The following is a 25,213-nucleotide window of genomic DNA, read 5'->3' as shown; positions in this document are numbered from 1 at the left end:
CAATCTCCAGAACTACCTTGTCCTTTATTTTCCTCCAAGGCAGCTGACCAACCACAAACTCCACCACCATGTAGAACAAAGACCAGAGGTCATCATGTCTTCCCATTTCCTGCATAAACAGAGAGAATTCAGTCACAATACAGTATCACTCCTTGTGAGGACAGTATACTGTCTGAGGCCTAAACATTTGGTCTCATCTTACTAGACCTAAAAACGTAAATGTATTTTCCATAAAGTTATCTAGTAAATATATCTCTAGATCTACATATATATAGCTATCTATATGGCAAAATAGATATTTTGAAAATCTTTTTGATATAAAGAACATCCAAAAGTCCAGAAATGCTGAAAATAATATAGTAGCCTATTAATTAATAAATGAGTTCATTAAAATGTAAGGGAAACCCTAAGGGTCAAAATATAAAGAGAGGTAGAAACAAGCTGGTGATGAAACTTTGTCTTTGGTTGCTCTGGAGGCATGTGTCATAGGTTTTATCAACCAGGAAGTGAACAGGCACAAAGGCATTGGGCCTACACAGGACAGGAGCTGTAACTGAAAACACTCCCCCACACTCCCACCATATAACCAGGACCCTCAAATGGCTAAATTCTTAGTGCAATATTTGGTATGTAAGTTACCTTGCAGAAATTTTTTTTCTATAAAATTCAACTACTATCCAAGGGATAAAGTGAATGGTTAAAAAAAATCTGTCCTGAGAATTTATACCATCTGTGTGATCTGGAAAATCAAGCCCAGAAATTAACTTTTTGAGTGTTTTCTGGGTGAAGATGTCACACAGAAATGGCAAAGGCAAATGAAAAAATCCTCTGGACATAAAAGCACCCTTAAATCTAGGTCTCACAGGAGTCCTTTAGATAAAGCCCCACCAAACATAAGCTCATTATTCAAAATTATAAAACACATTAAGAAGCTGGCTACCACAAGCTAAAGTCAGAAGAAATTACAAAGAGCAGAATTAGATATGCAAGAGTTTTCAAAATGGAATTATAGGATAGATAGGATATACAATATGAAACAAGAACATTTAAAATGTTTAAATAAAAAAAAGAAATCAAAGTAATGAGAAATGAACCGTATTCTATCAAAACAAAGAAATTAGTTTTGAAAAAGCAAAAAGAATATCTAAAAATAAAAAGTACAACTACAAAAATTAAAAACTCAATGGACAGGTTAAAGAGCTGACCAAATACAGCAGAAAAAGAATGAATGAACTAAAATATAAATCTGAAGAAATTATCTAGACTGCAGCATAGAGACATAAAAAAAACAAACCCAGTGCCGCCGAGTAGATTCCGACTCATAGCGACCCTATAGGACATAGAGTTAGAAAATCTGGAAGTGAATTCAGGAGACATGGAGGACAGAATAAGGTCTAACATAAAATTTGGAGATCTGGAAAAAAGTACAGAGAGAAAGGGAGAGGGGCAATATGGAAAGAAATAATGTCTGAGAATTTTCCAGAATTGATGAAAGACATGAACATTCAGATTTAGGAAGCACAAAAAAATCCCAAACAGAATCAATACAAAGGAACCCACGCCTATCAGTATATCTGCAGGACACCAAAGATTTTAAAAGCCGCCAAAGAAAAAGAGCAAATTAAATACAAAGCAACAATTAAATGGACAAAAATCTTCCTAACAGCCAAAGTACAGGAAGGAAGTAAAATAATTTCTTCAAAGTACTGAGTTAAAACGAACATTAATATAGGATTAAAATGTAGGGCAACAAGGAGACAGAGTGAACAGAGTGTACGTGTTTTGAAAAGTCCTTGCGTTGCTGGGGAATTACTCGTGCTCATATTTTACTAGTAGCAAAAAAAAAAAGAGAAACGGGGTGTATGATTTTTATAGATGATTAAATCAGGGTTGAGGAGTATGGAAGAGAGAAGCACATTAGAATTATCTGGGAAACCTTTTTAAATTAGAGAAGCACCTCTGGAGGTTCCACTAGCTGCACTTGTGTGTCACCACGTAGAGTGACAATCATTATCGTGAAGCTGTTACTGTGTAATGAGTCCTACTCTGCAGGTGTGGTGGGAACAGACAAGAAGATTAAGAACCACTGGCATACACTATGAAATTCATCTACCAAGGTTAGCTGAGTGACATAAATAATAAGCAGGTTAACAGTGCAACAGTTAGTACACAATAAGCAGGAAAGGCTTTTAGAAGAAACCTCTACCCTTTAAACTAAAAAAAATGCTTACATAGCTATTACTATCTCTGAAAATTTGTATGTTTATCTCAAAATGAACATCCTTCACAATGAGATACACTTCACACTCACTAAGACGGCAATTATCAGAAAAAAGGAAAATAACAAGTGCTGACAAAGATGTGGAGAAATTAGAGCCCTCGTCCACTGCTGGTGGGATGTAAAATGGTACAGCCACTGTGGAAAACAGTTTGGTGGTTCCTCAAAAAGTTAAACAGCATTCTGCATCCCACTGTGAAGAGTGGCGGCTGGGGTCTTAAACGTTAGCAAGCAGCCATCTAAGATGCATCAATTGGTCTCAACCCACCTGGATCAAAGGAGAATGAAGAACACCAAGGACACAAGGCGATTACGAGAGCCCAAGAGACAGAAAGGGCCACATGAACCAGAGACTACATCATCCTGAGACCAGAAGAACTAGATGGTGCCCGGCTACAACCGATGACTGCCCTGACAGGGAACACAACAGAGAACCCCTGAGGGAGCAGGACAGCAGTGGGATGCAGACCCCAAATTCTCATAAGACCAGACTTAATGGTCTCACTGAGACTAGAAGAACCCCAGTGGTCATGGCCCCCAGACCTTCTGTTGGCCCAGGACAGGAACCATTCCCAAAGCAAACTCTTCAGATATGGATTGGACTGGACAATGGGTTGGAAAAGGATGCTGGTGAGGAGTGAACTTCTTGGATTAGGTGGACACTTGAGACTATGTTGGCATCTCCTGCCTGGAGAGGAGATGAGAGGGTGGAGGGGGTTAGAAGCTGGCAAAATGGACACGAAAAGAGAGAGTAGAGAGAGCAGGCTGTCTCATTAGGGGGAGAATAATTCGGAGTGTGTAGCAAGGTGTACATGGGTTTTTGTGTGAGAGATGGAATTGATTTGTAAACTTTCACTTAAAGCACAATAAAAATTATAAAAAAAGTTAAACTGAATTACCATATGACCCAGCAATTCCACTCCTAAACATATACCAAAAGACTTGAAAGCAGGAGCTCAAACAGATACGTGCACACCAATGTTCACAGCAGCATTATTCACAATAGCCAAAGGATAGATACAACCCAAGTGTCCATGAACAGATGAATGGATAAACAAAATGTAGTATATACATGCAATGGAGTAGTATTCAGCCATAAAGAGAAATGAAGTTTTGATACATGGTACAACAAGGGTGAACCTTGAAAACACTATGTTGAGTGAAATAAGTCAGACACAAAAGGACAAATATTGTATAACCCTACTTATATGAGATATCTAAAAGAGACAAATGCCTAGGGAGAAAGTTTATTAGTGGTTACTAGAGGTGGGTGGAGGAGAAAATGGGGAGTTTTTCCTTAAGAGGTATTGAGTTTCCCAACGATGAATCCTTGAAAACATCTCACAACATGGATGAATCTGGAGGGCATTATGCTGAATGAAATTAGTCACGAAAGGGGAAATATTTTATGAGACCACTATTATAAGAACTCAAGAAAAGGTTTAAACACAGAAGACAACAATCTTTGATGGTTACGAGGGTGGGGAGGGAGAGATAGGAGAACTTGCTAACTAGATTGTAAATAAGAATCATCTTAGGTGAAGGGAAGGACAACACGCAACACAAGGGAAGTCAGCACAACTGGACTAAAGCAAAAGCTAAGAAGTTTCCTGAACACAACTAAGCACTTTGAATGACAAAGTAGCTGTGGCTGGGGACCATGGTTTCAGGGACATCTATGTCAATTGGCATAACAAAGTTTATTAAGAAAATGTTCTGCATCCCACCTTGGTGAGTGGCGTCTGGGGTCTCAACAGCTTTTGAACAGCCACCTAAGATGCATCGCTTGGTCCCAACCCCCTTGGAGCAAAGGAGAGTGAAGAACACCAAAGACACAACGAAAATATTAGCCCAAGAGACAAAAGAGCCACATAAAACAGAGCCTCCATCAGCCTGAGACCAGAAGAACTAGATGGTGCCCAGCTACTACCAATGACCGCCCTGACAGGGAACACAACACAGAGTCCCTGTTGGAGCAGGAGAGAAGCGCAGAGCAGAACTCAAACACATGTAAAAAAGATCAGACTTAATGGTCTGACTGAGACTGGAGTAAACACCGAAGCCACGGCCCCTGGACAGTTTGTTAACCCAGAACTAAAACCATTCCCGAGGCCCACTCTTCAGACAAAGATTAGACTGGACTATAAAATAGAAAATAATACTCGTGAAGAGTGTGCTTCTTGGTTCAATCAGATACACGAGACCAAATGGGTGGCTCCTGTCTGGAGGCAGAATGACAACACAGGAAGGGATAGAAACTGGTTGAATGGACACAAGAAACCTGGGTGGAAAGGGGGAGTGTACTGTCACATTACAGGGATTGCAACTAATGTCATATAACAATATGTGTACCAACTTTTGTATGAGAAATTAACTTGAGCTGTAAACTTTCATCTAAAGCACAATTCAAAAAAAAAGAGAGAGAGGTAATGAGTTTCTATTTGGGGTGATGAAAAACATTTGGAAATACTGTGATGGTTGTACAACATGGTCAATGTAATTAATGTCAGTAAATTGGACATGTAAAAATGGTTAAAATGGCCAATGTTTTGTTATATACATTTTTTATTGCAGCAAATATATATGTAACAAAATATTTGCCATTTCAACATTTTTCACGTGTACAATTCAGTGACATTAATTGCTTTCATTATCACTATCTGTTTCTAAATTTTTCCATCACCTTTATCAGAAACTCAGTGTCCCTTACACTATAAGTCTCCCATTCCCTCTCCCATCTGCCCCTGGTAACCACTAATAAACTCTGTTCTCTATACATTTGCCTATCCTAGATATCTCATGTAAGTGGAATCATACAGTATTTGTCCTTTTGTGATTGACTTATTTCACTCAGCATGATGTTTTCAAAGTTTATCCATGTTATACATTTTACCATAATAAAAATTTTTAAAAAAGAATGTCATTTCAAAGATGCACAGTCAACAGCCATGGAAGCAGCAGCCAAGAAATCAAAAGATGCATTACATTGGGTAAATCTCCTGCAAAGGACCTCTTTAAAGTGTTGAAGAGCAAAGATGTCACCCTGAAGACTAAGGTGCGCCTGACCAGAAAAAAAATAAGAGCCATGGTATTTTCAATCGCATCATATGCATGTGAAAGCTGGATAATGAATAAGGGAGACCAAAGAACAGTTGACACCTTTGAAGTGTGGTGTTGGAGAAGAATATTGAATATACCATGGACTGCCAAAAGAACAAACAAATCTGTCTTGAAAGAAGTGCAGCCAGAATGCTCCTTAGAAGCAAGGATGGCGAGACTGCATCTTACATACTTTGAACATGTTTTCAGGAGAGATCAGTGCCTGGAAAAGGACATCATGGTTGGCAGAGTAGAGGGTCAGCAGAAAAGAGGAAGACCCTCAACGAGGTGGACTGACACCGTGGCTGCAACAATGAGCTCAAGCGCAACGACTGTAAGGATGGCGCAGGACCGGACAGTGTTTTGTTCTGTTGTGCACAGGGTCGCTGTGAGTCGAAACTGACTCAACAGCACCTAACAACAACAACAACAACAACATAAAAACCAGTATTTACTAGTGGTTACCAGGAGCTGGAGGGGGGAGGAAAAAGGGAGGATCATTCTATGAGAAACACTGAATGTTTTTCTATGGTGATGGGAAAATTGGCATTGACTAAATGTAATAGTTACATAACTTGACTATTACAGCTAAGTTGTACACTAGAAAATTTTTAAAAAGGGACCAAAATGACAAATAAGATGCTACATTTAATTTTACAACAAAAATAGCAGCAAAAAAAAAAAAAAAAAAAAAAAGGCTATAGTCATTGATAATATTTAGCTACAAAAATACCTCATGGGACTAGTTTTCTTGGTTCATGGATTTGGGGTGGTGGTCTTGTGGGCCTGTCCAGTCAACTGACCTAATATTACTGTTGCTGTTGTTTTTTTAGCCATATTTTCTTGTGTTTTCATAGAAAATTGTTTCCATTTAACAATTTCTACACAAATTATTCACTGATATTGGTTACACTTTTCACAATGTGTCAACGTTTTCATTTTCATCTGGTTGTTCCAATTCCAATAATCTAGTTTCCCTGCCCCTTACCTTTTCATCTGTGCTTTAGAATAACTGTTGACCGTTTGATCTCATATAGATGATTTTTTAAAGGAGCACAATATTCATGGGTGATAGTCTCTATGGCCCAATATTATTTTAAGTTTCTTAGAATGGGTAAGTGCCTAGGGTCTTAAAGCTTGTGAGCAGCCATCCAAGATACAACTCTTGGTCTCTAATTGCCTACAGCCACAGAGGAAGAAGGAGATCCAGGAATTGGAGAAAGAAATGGTCTCAGGTCTAACTGCCTCCATAAACTACTACTTCCTTTGCCATGAGACCAGAAGAAAAGGGTGGTGCCTGGCAACCACTACTGAATGTTTTGATCAGGGACACAAGAGCTGGGTCTTGATCAAAAGGAGGAAAATTTAGGTACAGAACTTCAAATTCTTGCTGAAAATTCAGACTTATTGGACACATTGAGACTGGAGGGACCCCTGAATCTATTGCCTGGAAACAACTTTGGAGCCCTGAGTTGAAACCATCCCCTGAAGTCATCTTTAAACTATAAACAACAATTTAGCTCAAAAAATAATGTCTGTCTTGAGCACTGCCACCTATTGAAGAATTACCTATATGAGACTGAAATAACAACTAACTCTAAAGCACAGATGAGAATTTTCAGGGGCAGACAGTATATGGTGGTGAAACAATAGGGGCAGAGATAGGGAGAATGATGACACAATGTGAAGAATGTAACTACTGTCAATGTATATTTAAAAACTGTTGAACAGGTGTCTGTTTGCTGTATATATTTTCACACAAAAAAATGATCATTAAAACAATTATGGGTTCATAGAACAGAAAGTTGGTGACAAAAAATGGAGAAAAGATCCAATTTTACTTTCTATGCAGCTGTACATACATTTATCTAATATATACCTTTGACAATTGTTAAATTCTTTACCTTCGTTGCCACCTCAAAAACATGAGAATTAAGACAACCATTTCAATTAACGTTATAGCTATAAAGGGGATCCCTCTGCTCCTAAGCACTTTCCACACCTGTGTACTCTAATGAAAAGAAATCAATCTGATTCAAGCCATCAGCAAGCTTATACAAATAAACCTCTCGTTCAGATACCTACCCTGTTCCGATGAGCATTGACTGATGCATAACGAACTGTCCCTCGAAAGCCTGCCACAGCTCGGGGCTACGACAAAACCAAGCAAAAATAGTAAATGAGTTTCAAATGGTCGATTCAGCACACTTGAGCCCATAAAACAGATGACAGAAATATGTTCATTACTGTAACAATAAAGCATTATTTACTTAAATTCTAACTTTTTATTGTTAAATTATAGGGAGAATCTCTCTCATACCTTTACAAAACCATTGATAACATTTAGTTTCTACCTACATATTTAAATAAAGTGACACTAATGAGACAGATACATAGTTCTGTATATTAGAAAACATTAATAATGCTTTCATATACCCAGAATCACGCCAAGCATTATAGCACATATATTAATATTCAGGCTCTGGCTACAAATAAGTATATTAGGACCATGAGGAATCACCAAGTAACATAAGAAGCCAACCTCTTCATGTCTTGGCTATCTCATTCAAATTCAATTTAAAGATGGTGGCAACTTGTACCCACCCTGTATATACCTGTTGCCGTCAAGTCCATTCTGACTCATAGCGACCCTACAGAACAGAGTAGAACTGCCCCATAGAGTTTCCAAGGAGCACCTGGTAGATTCGAACTGCTGACCTTTTGGTTAGCAGCCATAGCACTTAACCACTGTGCCACTAGGGTTCCCTGTATATGGAATTCATATATTCATAAATTCAAGTTATTGGGTACTTTTTATGTGTTAGATACCAGGAATTAATCCCAATGTGAGTCCTCAGAGACCTCAACTTAGAATAAAGTCCAAACTCTTTATCTGGCCTACAAAATCTTCCATAATCTGGCATTTACTTCCTTCTACAATGGATTAACTGTGGTTTCTCCCAAAGCCAGTTCTGTTTCAAGCTCAAGACTTTGCACTGGCTGTTTCTTCCAGTTGGAATGCATCTCCCTGCAAACCTCCAATGGACAGATCTTCTACTCTATATTAAGGCCTCTGCTCAACTGTTGCCTCCTCTGAGAAATATTATTTTCCTTGATCATCTTAATCTAAAACAGCTCCCCCTACTTGGCAAGGGCACTCTATTCTTTTACCCTACTTAATTTTTTTTCCATAACATCTTTCACTACCTAAAATTAATTATATTTTTATTTTTATTTATTAGTTTATTGCCTGTTTTCTCCCATTGGAATATAAACTTTATCAGGGGAAGGTCTTTGCTTGTCTTGCTAATTTTACAGACCTAGAAACAGGCTCTGAGAGATCAAGTAACTTGTCTGAGGGCACAAAATTGGTAAGTGGTAGAACCATGGTATCAACCAAAGGTCTTTTGACTTGGTATCACACACAGTTTCCATCCCACTGCTTGCCAAGGATCATGTTAGTATCCTGAAGATTCATGGATGTCACTATAGCTCAATATGAAAACTGACAAACTTAAAAACGATGACAGGCAATAATTTTCATTAGTAGACTTTTTTGTTCTTTGCAGTAATTTCAGATTTTCCTCGATTAAAATGTATTACTTTTCTAGCCAGAAAAAGACTATAATAAATGTTATTTTTAAATCCTTACTTACCAGAGTCACTTTGGTCATATGCTATTATATAAGTGCTCTCCATACTCTATCTCCACGTGTTCATTTTTGTAAGTCATGTTTAATCTATTCATGTTGTCTATTTCTTCTTTCATGAAATTCTCTCTTCCCCTTTACTCTTATTTGTTTTCTTTTTAACTATTTTTAAATATTCTCTTTTTATTTAATGACACGTGTCAGTAATCAAAAATTTCCACAATTATTTTAAATTCCCTTTATTTTCCTAGCTGCAGAGCACTGAGAATAACAGGCAGAAGATCTCAATATTTTCCTACAACATCATGACTAACATAAAAAAAACATAGGAGTATCTAATATTCTCATTACGGTTGGTAAAACTCTGAGGTGGGAAATTTCTCTTTCTAGAAGTAAAATCTCTAATATGATACATAAAAACCTACTATCAACTCTTTTCAGGAAACAGCATTTCAGAGGTTATACTTTTATACATGACAAGAGCCTCTGGCTAACACAAAAGGGGTTTTGTAGCATGTGATTCTGCCCAGTTACATGCAATCCAGTAATGTCAGGATGAAAATTTCCAGACCTATTATCATATTCTGCAGCCTAGGCCACAGTTAATTGGACATTTAGACTTTCCCCTGATGGATTCTGGTCAAGACAAGCCCAGGAGGCTTTTTCCACTTCAGGGCATCCTAGGGAATCCTTAGCCTGGCTCTGGCCTCACTTCTGCCATGCAAAAGTTGAGAAAGAGGTAAAGAGAGATCAGTGGTTTACAGAAATCTTGATGTGACCAATCAAAGAAACACTACCAGGTCAAGAAAATTCAGCCACCTTGTATAATGCAATAAAGACAATGCAATCCAACTGGAGAAAACAGCCATATACAGAAGTAATTTTAATTCAAGGCAGGCTAAATGAACACCATTAGCAAAGTACAATGAGCCATGAAAGCCCAGGAGTAAAAATTCTAGTTGGTGGGAGGGAAAAAGGAAGTCTTAAGAATAAGGCAGTATTTTACTGGGCCTTGAAACACATGGTGTCTTGAAACTTTGCCAATGGCCAGCAATTTGGGAATCTCTATCAAAATTACAAACGCATATGTTCTCTTTGACCCAGCAAGGTCACTTCTGGAACTGTATCTTTCAGATATACCCGCATATGTGTAAGATAAGTGATGTACAAAGTCATTTACTACATAAGTGTTTGTGACAGCAGAGGACGGGAGGCAATCCAAATGTTCATTAACAGGGGACCGATTAAATAAGTTACAGTACCATATAATGAAATACACTTTGTAGCCCTAACAAGGAATAAGGGCGTTTTATATACTGACATAGAAAAATCACCTAGATACATTATTAAGTGGAAAGAAAGCAAGGCACAGAATGCACATCAAGCTACCTTTTATATAAAAAAGGAAAAAAACACTAAGAATATTCATTTGAATTTAGTACATATGCATAAAGAAATTCCATGGTAATATATTAAGAAACTAATACTAAGGAGCCCTGGTGGTGCTGTGGTTAAGCATTCAGCTGCTAATCAAAGGTCAGTGATTGGCGCCCACCAGCCGCTCACTCCGTGGGAGAAAGATGTGGCAGTCGCTCCCACAAAGACAACAGCCTTGGAAACCCCACGGGCAGTTCTACTCTGCTCTGTAGGGTCATTACGGGTCAGAATCGACTTGACAGCGATGGGTTATAGGACAGCTACCTAAAGGTGAACGTGAGGGTAACTATAGGAAATGAGTGTGCTTGGACAGGCCAGGGTGAGATGGAAACTGTTTAACTATCACTTTTTTAAAGTCAGGTTTATTGAGGTATAATTTACACAAAGTAAATTTCACACTTAAGGATACAGGCAGTCCCCGGGTTAAGAACATCTCCTTTGATTTACGGATAACTCCCACTTGCCCTTTAATGCTATGTAAATCTGCCCTCCCTTAGAAACCACTGAACCAGCCCCTCCTCAGGACAAATTCTCCGTCACAATCACCTTCACTTGCTGCATGTGCAGCTTTAAATCACTGAAGAGGCTTCAAACGCCTTTTTTTGCACCAAAGTATACGTAAGCCTAAACAAGAACTATATTTTTCTGTTCCGACTTACCTACAAATTTGAATTAAAGACACAGGAATGGATGTTGTTCGTAACCCGGGGACCGCCTGTACGTAGTTCTACGGATTTTGACAAAGAAAGTCATGTAACCACCACTACCACAGTCAAGCTACAGACTATTTCTACCACCCCAAGAAGCCCCCTTGCGCCCGCCTGTAGCCAATCCCTTCTCCCCCGATCCCAGTCTCTGGCAGCCAGTGATTTAATTTCTGTCCCTCAACAACATCCGGTATTGTCTGGTTTTTCAGTCTAACCGTCCTAACTGGTGTAAAGTGCTATCTGACTGTGGTTTTGATCGGCATTTTCTCTAATGACTAATGATGCTGAGCATCTTTTAACGTGCTTATCTGTCATCTGTATCTCTTTTCTGGCAAAACGTTTACTATTCAAATCTTTTGCCTATTTTTATTGGGTTGTTTTCTTATTATTGAGTTATGAGGGTTGTTTATAGGCTCTGAATACAAAACCTTTATCAGATGTGTCTTTTACAAACACTTTTTCCCAGTCTGTGGCTTGTCTTTTCATTTGCTTAACAGTGTGTTTTAAACTAAGTCTTTGATAAATTTCTAATTCCTGTATTTTTATACCACGTAAATATATTCAAAAGTAGTATTTTAAAACATTTTTAAAAAGTAAAAAGTGAGAGTGATTAATAATCTAACAGCGTATTTCATTAAATTAAATACCTAGATTTTTGAGTAAAAAATAAAAAATTAAACGGGTGAAGGACAAACAGAATTGCAATAAGAAGAAAGAAATGTATTCTAGGTAAAAAAAAGATAATCAACACTGCAAAGAGGGAGAAAAGAACTACGGGTGTTAGGGAAGAGTTTGGGATGGCTGAGGCAAAGGGTGAGAGACAAGAATGGAAAAGTAGGTTGGAATCTGACTAACGAGGGCCTTGAATGCCATGGTAAGTCGTTCAGGCTATAATGTTCAGGCAAATGGAATTCATCAAAAAATTTTAAGCAGGGAAGTGGCATGATTGAAGAAGTTCCTGAAATGTTTGTTCTGGTGGAGGCATGAAGAACAGATTGAGAAGATAAGGAGACCAAAGAGAAAACTATTTTAATAATCCAAACAAAAAATCATGAAGACTAGTACAAGGGCAGAAGCAATGTGAATGTGAAGGAGCAAATGAGTGTCAGAGACAGGATGAGCTCCTAAAGGAGGAAATCTGGAAGGAGAAGGGCAAGGACTCTAGCACTGAGCCCTGACCTATTACTAGCCAAAGGAGAAGGATCAGGGAAAAAAAAAAAAATCTAAAAAATGCAAGGAGAACTACGTAATAAAACCCCAAATGGGAATAAGAAAGCAACATAAATTCAGTTGAAATTTGGAATGCTAACAGAGAAAAAGAGTTTTGAAACTTATCTTCAGTAGGTCACTATAGCCCTAGGACTGGAACTTTCGGCTGAATGGTTAGGAAGGAAGCAGCAGGAGAAAACATGCCATTCCAAGAGCTGAGACACAAAGGGCCAACGTGAGATGCCAGCTGAATGGTGAAGAAACTGGGGCATGCTTTACAAGCAGGAGAAAGAAATAAATAAGCGAACAGGCAAATTCAAATCATTAAACAGAATTTCAATTCTTAAATTGTATGGATCACATTGTTGTAAATATACACACAGTTGAGGACGCCTTTGTACCTCACAATCCTGTTTAATGTAACACGTCTCACCTGCTAACCAAAAGGTTGGCCATTAGAACCCATCCAGCGGCTGCGCTGGAAAAAGACCTGGTGATCTATTCCTGTAAAGACTACAGACTAGAAAACCCTACGGGGCAGTTCTACTCTGTCACAGGCGGCTGCCATGAGTTGAAAATCAACTTGACGGCACATGTCAACAACACAGTACTTCGTAGAGGTGATAAATAGTAGAGGCTCTCAAAACCAATCACCACATAAATAAGTAGTCACTGGTGTAAGAGATAATCTCCACTCCCTCTGTAACACATTCTGACTGACAGCCCCATACTGTAAGTTTGGCAAATAAATATACATTAATGTTTAAAATGTAAATTGTTTTGAGGGAATTTCTTTGTGGTGATGGAACAGTTCTATATCCTGATTTTGGTGTTGGTTATACAAATCTACACGTGTGATAAAATTTCATAGAACTATACAACAAAAAGGACCCTTGGTGGTGCAGCAGCTAAGAGCTCAGCTGCTAACCAAAAAGTCAGTGGTTTGAATCCACCAGCCACTTCTTGGAAACCCTATGGGGTAGTTCTACTCTGTCCTATGGGGTCACCATGAGTCGGAATCAACTTGATGGCAATGGGTTTTATACATTAAAAAAAAAGTGCATATAAAAACTGGTGAAAACCAACTAAGGAATACATATCTCATTTGACTCCCTGTCCTCTGAACTTTTAGAATTACTGGACCAACTACTGCTTCTTATTGGTCAGCTAAGAGGGTGTCCACTGTATCAATACAACTGTATTTGTTATCCACAAAAGTTTTAATTAAAACTGTAAGTTCTACAGCGACCAATCTGTGAAGCATCTCATAACATGGATGAATCTGGAGGGCATTATGCTGAGTGAAATAAGTCCATCACAACAGGATAAATATTGTATAACACCACTATTGTAAAAACTCATGAAAAGGTTCACACACAAAAAGAAACAATCTTTGATGGTCACCAGAGAGGGGAGTGGTGGGGATAGAAAAACACTTAATAGACAAGAGATAAGTGGTAACTTTGGTGAAGGGTAAGACAGTACACAATACTGGAGAAGCCAGCACAGCCTGTATAAGGCAAGGTGATGGTAGATCCATAGACACATCCAAACTCCCTGAGGGGCCCAACTGCTGGGCTGAGGGCTGTGGGAACCATGGTCTCAGGGAACATCTAGCTCAACTGGCATATCATAGTATATACAGAAAATGTTCTGCATTCTACTTTGGTGAGTAGTGTCTGGGGTCTTAAAAAAGCCTGTGTGCAGCCATCTAGGATATTCCACTGGTCTTACCCCTTCAGGAGCAAGGAAGAATGAAGAAAACTAAAGACACAGGGAAAGATTAGTCCAAAGGACTAATGGACCACATCTACCACGGCCTCCACCAGACTGAGCCCAGTACAACTAGATGGTGCCTGGCTACCATCACTGACTGCTCTGACAGGGATCACAATAGAGGGTCCCAGACACAGATAGAAAAAAATACAGAACAAAATTCTAACTCAAAAAGAAAGACCAGGCTTGCTAGCCTGACAGAAACTGGAGGTATGGCCCCCAGAAACCCTTTCAGCTCAGTAATGAGGTCATTCCTGAGGTTTACCCTTCAGTCAAAGACTGAAGAGGCCCATGGAACAAAACAAGATTAAAGGGGCACACCAACCCTGGGGCAGGGACTGGAAGGCAGGAAGGAACAGAAAAGCTGGTAACAGGGAGGAACCTAAGGCTGAGAAGGGAAAGTATTGACATGTCACGGGGTTGTTAGCCAATGTCATACAAAAATGTGTATACTAACTGTTTGATGAGAAATTAGTTTGTTCTGTAAACCTTCATCTAAAATTCAACTTAAAAAAAATGTTAAGTTCTAAAGGGGTTATATAAAGAAAACTCTCTTAAAGAAAAAAAACGGCAGAAAAATAAAACAGAATTCAATGTCTCATACCATAGACAAAAACAGATTCAAAATGGATTAAGAACCTAAATGTGCAACCTAAAACCATAAAATTCTTAGAAGAACAGCAGGGCAATGCTGTCAGGCCTAACTTGTAACAATGGATTATCTAATATAATTATAAAAGCACAAACAGCAAAACACAATTTAAATAAATGGACTCAAAAATTAAAAACTTTTGTCCATCAAAAGACTTTACCAAAAAAGTGAAAAGATAAGCTGCAACTGGGAGCATACGTTCAGAAACCATTTATCTGACAAGAATCTAATAACCAAAATATATATAAAACTTTGACAACTTAACAACAAAAAGACAAAAAGTCCAATCATAAAATGGGCAAAGGACTTGAATAGACATTTCACCAAAGCGGACATTCAAATGGGCACCAAACACATGAAAGGATGCTCAGTGTCATTAGCCATCAGAGAGATGCAAGTCAACACTGCAATGAAATAACATTTCATTAAGAACTCAGCCGCTAACCAAAAGGTCAGCAGTTCGAATCTACCAGTCACTCCCTGGAAAAACTGTGGGGCAGTTCTACTCTGTCCTATAGGGCTGTTATGAATCGGAATCGACTCAATGGCAACAGGTTTGGTTTTTCGTTTAGAACGGCTAAGACAAAAAAAAAAACAAATGTTGGTAAGGATGTGGGGAAATTGGAACCCTTACCCATTGCTGGTGGGAATGCAAAATGGTACAGCTGTTGTGGAAAACCATGTGGCAGTTCCTCAAAACACTAAATAAAACTACCATATGACCCATCAATTCTACTCCAGGTATAAACCCAAAACACTTGAAAGCAGAGACTCAAAGAGACCTGCACACCAATGTTCACTGCAGCACTATTCGTAATAGCCAAAAGGTGGAAACAACCTAAATGCCCATCAACAAATGAATGGATAAGCAAAATGTGGTACATACGACGAAATACTACTCAGCCAGTAGGAGAATGAAGTCTTGATACATGCTACGATAAGGATGGAGCTGGAAGACATTATGCTGAGTAAAATAAGTCAATCATAAAAGAACAAATATTGTATGACCTCACTTACATAAATAGACAAGAAAAGGCAAATATATAGAGAACAAAGTTTATCAGTGGTTACCAGGGGTTGTAGGGAGGGTGTAAGGGAGGGTTAACAGAGATGGAAACATTACATTAATTAAGAGTAGGGCTACACAACCAATTAATGTAATTGCTGTCAATAAGTTGTGTACCTGTAAAAAGTTGACTTGGTAAAAGCTATGAGATAGGTATATTTACAACAACGACAAAACAAAAACAAAAACCAGCTGCTGAGTCTGCTTAGGTACAATGAAAAACCTTACGGGATTTGGTTTCTTGGTTTGGAGGCTTAGGGTCACAGTTTCATGGGACATCTCATTTAATTGGCCTAATAACATGTTTAGTGCTATTCTACCTCCTAGTTCATTTCATAGTGTCTGGGGTCTTAAAAGCTTGCAAGCAGCCATCCAAGGCACAACAATTGGTCTCTATTTGCCTGGAGCAAGAGAGGAAGGAGAGTCAGGAACAGCAGGAGGAAATGGATGTGTGGCTAATTGCCTCCATGAACAACTGCCTCCTTTGCCATGAGACCGGAAGAATGGGATAGTGCCCAGCTACCATTACTGAACATTTTGATCACAGATCCTATAGAAGAATCCTAATCAAAAGGAGGAAAATACAGAACAGAATTTAAAATCTTCATGGACTCCAGACTTACTGGAGGTATGACGGTTGGATGAACCCCTGAAACTACTGTCCTGAGATAATCTTTAAACCTTAAACCAAAAATATCCCCTGAAGTCTTCTTAAAACCAAACAATAGTTTAGTTTAACTAGCAAAAAATGTTTGCCTTGAGCATTATGCTCTTTTAAGGCGTATCTATACGGGATCAAATTGATAACAGCAACTTGCAAAATCAGACAGGAACCTTAGGGGGTAGTGAATTTATACTAATGAGAGAGGAACAACTCAGAAAAGGAAGGTGAGAATAGTTGTATGACTCGAAAAATATAATCAATGTCAGTAAATGGTATGTAGAAACGGTTGAATTGGTGTATGTTTTGCTGTGTATACTCAACAACAAAATAAAATAAAATAAAAGCAGAGTGGAAGGAATGTGGGGGAGACTGGTTAAAAAAGAAAAGCAGTAAGGTTAAGTCTGGGAACACAAAGTAAATGTGAAAGCCTGCCTAGACAACTCCTTGAATCTGCTCCTTGTCTCCAAAACAAGTACCCTCAGGTCTCTAGAAGAGAGAAGAAAGCAAGGGACTGGTTAATGGAAAATTTAGAATGGAGGTTACCTCTAGGGTTGCAATGGCCAGTATAATAGCTACTGGCCACATATTGCTATTTAAATGTAAATTAATTAAAATTAAACGAAATTAAAAATTCAGTTTCTCACTTGCTCTAGCCATAGCTACAATTCAAGTGCTCAATAGCCACTTGTAGCTAGTGGCTACCATATTAGACAGCACAGGTATAGAACATTTCCACCATCACCATAAATTCCACAGGACAGTGCTGCTTGAGGAAGGACGCACTCAGGAAAGGACACAGCCGGCTTCTAAGGTATTTATGATGTCCCATTTCTTAACCTACTTGGGGCTATGAATGTTTGTTTTATTACTCTTTCTCAATATTTTTATTTATATTTTTTGTTATGCTCTTCTGGAACATATATATAGCAAAAATATATATATATATATATTTTTTTTTTTTCAGGATAACATAATGGCATTCTAGACAATACAAGCAGCTCAATTCAAGCTTACTAAAAGCAATGAATAAAATTGTACTCTATGAAACAAATCTACAAAAGGCAACTTTTGATATTTTATTAGTAGAACAATATGAGAAAATTACCTCAATCATAATCATGACCCCAAAAGTATGAAATTAATTTTGAGTTTTAAGAGATATAAACCAAAAACCAAACCCAGTGCCATCGAGTCGATTCTGGCTCATATCGACCCTATAGGACAGAGTAGAGCTGCCCCATAGAGTTTCCAAGGAGCACCTGGCGGATTTGAACTGCCAACCCTTTGGTTAGCAGCCGTAGCACTTAACCACTACGCCACCAGGGTTTCCTTTAAGAGATACAGTTAAAGAAAATTATGAAAACTTACTGGTATAAAAACCCTAAAAGAAACTTAGCTATTAATACAGCAATAAGGGAAAGTACACTCCCTACACAGGCTATGGCCTTCCACAATAGCCATTTTTTCACATAATGCTTTCAACTCCCTTTCCTGTCTCCTCCATAGCGCTCACCTGACCCCAACCCAAGGTAAACCCAATGCTTGGACTAAACTGCACATATATACAAGCAGTTAAAGGTAGCTGAAGAAGAGCACACAACTACACTGACAATCTTATCTTAAATTACCATAATACTCAAATGGGCTTTCAACACAGCCCAGCATCCTATTCTATTTCCCTAGTTAGTTTACATGCTTTTTCCCTCTCCCAGACAACTCCCACTTGTCCTCTTCTTTCCTCAGAGTCCAACATCACTTCTTACTCTCAGCAAAAAGGCTTGCCTCTTTTTTCACTTGGAAAATAGAAGCTATGAGAGATCTTCCTCAACTTCCCACTACCTATTCTCAATGTCTACCTGTACCTGTGTCCACATATTCTGCCTTCTCTCATTTATGATGGAAGTGTTCCTGCTCTAGTCTAACAGACTAACCTCTCCATTTGTGCCCTGAATTCCTTCCCCTGTCAGCTATGCAAGGACTAGGTTCTATAATTGTTCCTGTCTGCACTACATCATCAATTTTTCATCTCTCCTATATCATTAACCATCAGTACACAAGCACACTATAATAACTGCTATCTTTAAAAAAGGGGGTGGGGAAGGAAGGGGGGAGGGAGGAAGGTAGGTAGGAATGAAAAATGGGAAGACGGGGGAGTGAGGGGAGGAGGGAGGGAGAAAAGATTTTACTTTCTCTTCAACAATTTCCTATTTCAGCACTCCTCTTTAGAGCAAACCAAACTGCTAGAGTTACCTATACTCCCATTCTCTATTTCCTCCCCCCAACTCTCCATTTAACCCATTCCAATCAGGTTTTCATTATTTCACGGAACCATTCTTATAAAAGTTACCGGTAGCTTCCACCTTGCCAAATCCAAATGGTCAGTTATCAGTTTCCACTTTACTTGACTTCTCAGCAGCATCTGACACAGCTGATAATCCCAACCCCCTTCTTGAAGCACTTTCTTCACTTGGCTTCTAAGATACCACTTTTCTGATTTTCCTTCTACCTCGCTGGCTGCTCATCCTTCTCAGTCTTCTTGTCTCACTCATACTTCTTGTCTATCCTTCAACAAGTTGCTAAAGGGTTCCAATTGTTCAGACTCAGGACCTCTTTTCATGTCTAGCTATACCATTTCCCTAGGTGATCTCACCCAGTTCCATTTTTTTTAAATACTATTTATAAGCAAATGACTCCCAAATTTCTCATATCTCTAGCCCCAATTTCTCTGTTGAGTTCCAGATTAGTATATCTAACTACCTTTTTGTTATTTCCATCTAGAGGCATCTCAAACTTAACTTATTGAAAATAGAGCTCTTATTTTTCCCTCACCAAACCCACTCCCCATCCTTTTTCTCTATCATGGTTAACAGCAGGACCATTCATTAAGACAAAAACCTAGGAATCATTTTTGAGTCCTCTCTGTCCTTCACATCCCACATCCAATGCAGAAGCAAGTCTTGATGCACCTGTTTTTAAAATATATCCTAAATTACAACCATTTTTCACCACCTTCTCTGTACCACCCTGATGCCTTAGATCCAGATACCATCACTTATCTCTGGACCATGGCATTAGCCTTCTCACTTCTCAATTTGATTCTACTTATGTTCTCAAAGATCTCTTCTTCACAAAGTAGCCAGAGTGATTTTTTTCTAAAAAAAAATTCTAAAAACTGAAAAACATATTTGGAATAAAAATGGGATTCCATAAATACATTCAAATCCAATAAACTATATAAAAACTAAGTTCTTTACTTGCCTGGCTACCAATTAGTACAAGAACATCATTAGAATCAAAGAGTTCCTCCTACAATTGCTAGACACTTAAATACTCATGTGGTTATATTTACATTTATATATATAACTATATTATTATATAGTTATCTCATTAAAAAGCCAGTGTTTAAACTTCTGTGTCACTGATTAGTTAAAAATGAAAAATCACAATCAGTAACCAATTTAAAACAAAACTAAGAGTAAAATGTAAACATTAGAAAAATTGTAGCATGCAGAAAAGGCCTCAGAGTGCAAAAAGACTCCTTAACCCAAAGGGCTAGTATGTCTCCTCCTACAAGACCACTCTAAATCTGCTTCTAACGTTCTTTTTTTGTCACAATTTTCAATAATAAAATTCATTAACTTTTAATCAATCATAAAATCTATATGCCACTTCTTGAATGATATCCATCTTGATGCATAAGCATTTAAGAGTGATACTATGAACAATAGATTAATTCTAAAGTATTTAATAATATGAAAAATCTTACTGGTCTGACGTCACCACAGGAATTGGTAAATTGTCGAGCCAAGCCAAAATCAAGCATATAGCATTTCCTACATGTACTAGGAAAGCGACCCATGGCGAAGTTCGACTAGAAAAATAAAAAAGAAAAATATACATATTTTTATAATGCTTAGTCCTTATACATTACCTTACTATATTTAATTGTTCTATTTAAACTCTATATAATACATGCTACATATACACTATTCTAGTCAATGATGTTTATTGGGCATTAGTATATAATTTAATTGTGGGTTCTATTAATGCCTAATGAGCCTTGGTGGTGCAGTGGTTAAGCTCTTGGCTGCAAACTGAAAGGTCAGAGGTTCAAACCCACTAGCTGCTCCATAGAGGAAGATGTGGCAGTCTGCTTCTGTAAAGACTACAGCCTTGGAAACCCTATGGGGGCAGTTCTACTCTGCTCTATCAAGTTGCTATGAGTTGGAATTGACTCGACAGCAATGTGTTTGGGTTATCTGGTTGGTTGGGTTTTTTTGTTGGGGTGGGAGGAGTTATTAATGCCTAGGATCAGGTGACCTTAAAAAAATTTTTTATTCTAATACATTTGCACATCCTCTTATTAGGTCTAGTTTTAAAATAATTATTAGTTATTTTGAACAGCAGCTGTATACTCATTTTGAAAGTGAAAGCTGAGCAAGGAATTTAAGTGACTGTATAAAGTTATACACAACATTGATTAAATTAGAATCAGAACTCTATAAGTGCCTTAAAATTCCAGACTAAGTCACCACTTAAATGACAACCCAAATCTTACTTTATAAATAGGAGGAATTAGGAGTGGGTACAAATAAATACATAGTTCAGAAATCTAAGAATTTCCTAGTAGCATCATAAAGCTGACTTTAAGTCTAAAAAATTAAAATACAATGAAGGAAACAGTTTAAAACAGGCTTAAGGAAAATACACCTTGAATTTTTCTCTTAATAAAAATAAATGTAACATTAAATGGCTATAAACTTGTAAAGATGGGTATATAAGCAAGGGAATTTGTAAAGGCAAAGTCGAACTGTTACAGAATTGTTAGCTTTTATTTTACTATTATTATTATTGTGCTTTAAGTGAAAGTTTACAGCTTAAGTTCGTTTCTCATACAAAAATTTATACACACATTGTTATGTGATCCTAGTTGCTCTCTCTATAATGTGACGGCACACTCCTCCTTCTACCCTGGATTTCCAGCATCCATTCAACCAGCACCTGTCCCTCTCTGCCTTCTCATCTCGCCTCTGGACAGGAGTTCCCCATTTAGTCTCATGTGTCTACTTGAACTAAGAAGCACTCTCTTCACGAGTATCATTTTATGTCTTATAGTCCAGTCGAATCTTTGTCCGAAGAGTGGGCTTCAGGAATGGCTTTAGCTCTGGGTTAACGGAGAGTCTGGGGGCATGTCTTCTGGGGTCCCTCCAGTTTCAGTCAGACCATTAAGTGTGGTCTTTTTACCAGAATTTGAGTCTGCACCCTACTTTTCTCCTGCTCCATCAGTGACTCTCTGTTGTTAGCTTTTATTTTGAAATACTGTCTTACTTAGGGAGCTTTGTGATGAAAATGGAAACCGCAAAACACCATGGTTCTCAAATAATGACATTTAGTTTGGCATAAAAGTAAGAGTAGGAGAAGTGTTACTTCCGTTAAATCTGGCTCTAGTATGTTAATTTTAGTTGGCATTTTAACGTAAGCTATTTAATTTTAGAAATAATATAGCAACATATGGCTATAATTTTCAACTGCACCAACATGTGATAAACTTATAGTAAATACAGTATATCAGAAATGGGTCATTTTCTTTTGTGAGCAATAAAACAACAAAAAGAAAAAAACATTTCACAATTGTGGAGATGACAATTTCTAAGAAAAACAGAATAGAAAAAATATTATATTGCCACAGTATCACTCAGGAGGAAAATAAGGTCTTTTATAATTGATAATTTCTTAAAAGTACAATTTGTCACATTAGAAATAGTCCAAAGAATACAATGCCATCATCTAAAAGCAATCTAGAAATATATACATACATAAATTTTTTTTTTTTTAAAACCAATATTGGGAAAAAGAAATCCAAAGAATAGCTACCAATTTAGGTGTAAGACTAAGCAGAAATTGCCAAACTTAACAATTACCAATGCTAAGGGTAAACCATTTTTAATTAGGCTGCTGAGCAACATTTTCACTGGATGAGAAAAGCTCTTAAAAATAAGTTGCAGTTTATCATTATCACTTACAAAAAGAAAAATTACATTTTTGCTTCCAGGCCTCAAAAGAAATAAAAATAATGCCTGGTATCTGTAATTACAGCAAATACAGAAAACTACACTTGTAATTTACTGTGTCCCATCATAACATTAAGAGCACCTAACAAACTCATTCTGTGCTCTGCCTGGAAAAGGTCCTTACCGGTTTGATGTCTCTGTGCAAGAATCCCACGGAGTGGATGCTTTCAATAGATTCCAGAATCTGTCTGCCCAGCCGAAGAGTAGTGCTAATGGTGAATGTACCCCGGGACTGACTACGGCGTAGATCCGCCAGATTACGACCCTGTGGAAACCAAATAAACACTTTCAAATATGGTACCAAAATTTCCATTGTAAGAGGAGACTGGGAAATTATTCATTTACCATTAAAACAATGTTTTATCTGAAACAGCAAGGGTTTTACCCAAATGGTGATTCTCTCAGTCAAAAGAGGAGATTCCCTTAAGATAATGACACGAATGTTTCAGACAAACTTTAGAAAAACCAAAGTTTTTGAATATATCATATTTCCCTTAATGTCTGATGCCGTAACAAAATATAGTCTTAACTATTTAGAAAGATAAATATATAACCTGGAGCAGTAGTTACTCAACCTTTCTCCATCAGTTTCTTCATAAAATAGGGCTAACGCCTACCTCACAGAGTTTTGTGAGGATTAAGTAAAATAATCCATGCAGAGTGCTTAGAATTCTGTTCGGCACACAGTAGGCACTCAATAATTGCTAACTACTGTTATTACTGTTAATATGACCAAATATGATATGAATGTTTTAAACAAACACTCAATTACTTACCCACCCCACCCACTGCCATCGAGTCGATTCCGACTTGCAGCGACCCTATAGGACAGGGTAGAACTGCTCCACAGAGTTTCCAAGGAGTGCCTGGCGGATTCTAACTGCCAATCTTTTGGTTAGCAGACATAGCACTTAACCATTACACCACCTGGGCTTCCCAGTTACAGCAGTAGATAAAAGCTGTGCCAGATGCATTAATGATTGCGTTGAATTCCCACAGCACCCTAAATAGAAGCTGTTATTCCTATTTAACAAATATGGAAACTGAGGCTCAGAAAGGTTAAATAATTAACCTGTTAAGGTAAAACTGTTTTTCAAATATAAGTCTGCCTGACTGCAAAGTGTTTTTTCCATTTCACAGTGCTGCTCCACCAAAAAGGTTCCTGACCAGTAACCTGCTGAGAACAGGGCTACAACCCTCTAGTTCTGTCTCCCAAAAAGTAGAGACTGGCTGGTCCTGTACCACAAGAGGAGTCCAATATCCCAATCTCTTTATTCCCAAAATTCATTAGTATATGTTTGGGGTTATTGCCACTCTTATCATCACTTCAACTAAACACAGTTGATTCACTTTTGACAAATTATTAAATTCTTAGATTACTTAAATACGACTCGAAATATTTAGTGCATAAGTAATTTGAAAATTACATGAAATATTAAGTACTGCTTAAGTAATTCCAAAATTACAGGAATGTCAGGAGCCTTTCATACTTCATGTCTTTTTAAAAAATGATGTTTTCCCACAGCATAAGTTAACTGGTAGTTTTTGGTTTTGTTTTTTAAATGTTAGGCAGACTTCTCTGGATTACTTAGCAAAGCAGAAGTCATTGCTTATGCAAAGTATGTGAAAATCCACAGCAAAGGACTTTACAATCCAGGAGAATACCTAATGACTTTTATTAGCATTTCGATAGCTTTTTCTAAAAATAAATATATTGATTGCCAAAAATATACCTAATACTGGAATTTTCTTCTTTAAACAATGAGCACCATCACAAAATCTTTCAAAAGGAGAGCAATTACACTGGATTTATTAGTTTTAGTAACTTTAAGGAATTTAGATCTTTAAAGTGTAAATCTAAGGTATCACTTCGCAAAATCTGAGAAGATAAATATAAAGCTGGGAAGAGTAGGGGGAAAGATTTATTAACATTGTATATGCACAGCAGATTTGACTCACCAATTATACTTCCAAGTACATACTATAAATGGTTATTATTTGTTATAGGTAAAAACTGAAAATAATCTATATGTCCATCCACGAAGGAATGGTTAAATAAATTATGGTACAGTCATCTTACTAACAGATATGCAGCTGTTAAAAAAAAAACTAAGGCTCTTTACGTATACAGGTAGTCCCTGACTTAAATCAAGTTACAACAAATTGCACTTATAATTGTCTGTTTCTTCTTTTGTATATGTTATCATTAGTAATATGTACTACAATGTTGCAGTACATAATTTGCTGATGTGATCATTCTCAGATGTTTACTCAGAGATGTTCAATTTTATGATTACTGTTTAAAACACTACCACATAGATTTAGTTTTTTAAACTAAATTGGGGCTTCAGTTGCTTCAAACGCAGACCCAGACACTGATTGCTCAGCTAACGTCAAAACACAGATTCAAGAAGCAGTGAGATGTTTCCACGAAATATACGGAAAAAAAAAAAAAAAGAACCATACAGACAAAAAACACAAGCACAAACCGGCTGCCATCGAGTTGATTCTGACTCATACACTAATTTTCTGACTAGAAATGCTATTCCTATTCCCGGGGATAAATGAGTCAGAGGATCCAAACCTTCCACAAGTGGAGGGGGT

At 37.6% G+C, this 25,213-nt stretch overlaps 1 protein-coding gene across 6 annotated transcripts in view; it reads right to left on the bottom strand.

Annotated features, from left to right (window-relative positions):
• The window catches only part of TTBK2 (tau tubulin kinase 2), a 213,527-nt gene that overhangs the window by 60,105 nt on the left and 128,209 nt on the right, over positions 1-25,213 (bottom strand). For 5 of the 6 annotated variants that reach the window (XM_010598382.3, XM_023558734.2, XM_010598384.3 and 2 more), the window contains 4 exons: positions 22,734-22,874; positions 20,305-20,409; positions 7,463-7,528; positions 17-109 (listed from right to left, as the gene is read on the bottom strand). In XM_010598382.3, coding sequence (XP_010596684.1) covers positions 17-109; positions 7,463-7,528; positions 20,305-20,409; positions 22,734-22,874 — 405 coding nt within the window. The remainder of the gene's footprint in view (positions 1-16; positions 110-7,462; positions 7,529-20,304; positions 20,410-22,733; positions 22,875-25,213) is intronic. The other variant, XM_010598383.3, reaches the window with a different exon arrangement.

This window comes from Loxodonta africana, chromosome 10, assembly GCF_030014295.1.
Source record: "Loxodonta africana isolate mLoxAfr1 chromosome 10, mLoxAfr1.hap2, whole genome shotgun sequence".
Classification (NCBI taxonomy): Eukaryota; Metazoa; Chordata; class Mammalia; order Proboscidea; family Elephantidae; genus Loxodonta; species Loxodonta africana.
The sequence above is the reverse complement of the archived record's forward strand: the minus strand, read 5'-3'. Positions and strand labels throughout refer to the sequence as shown.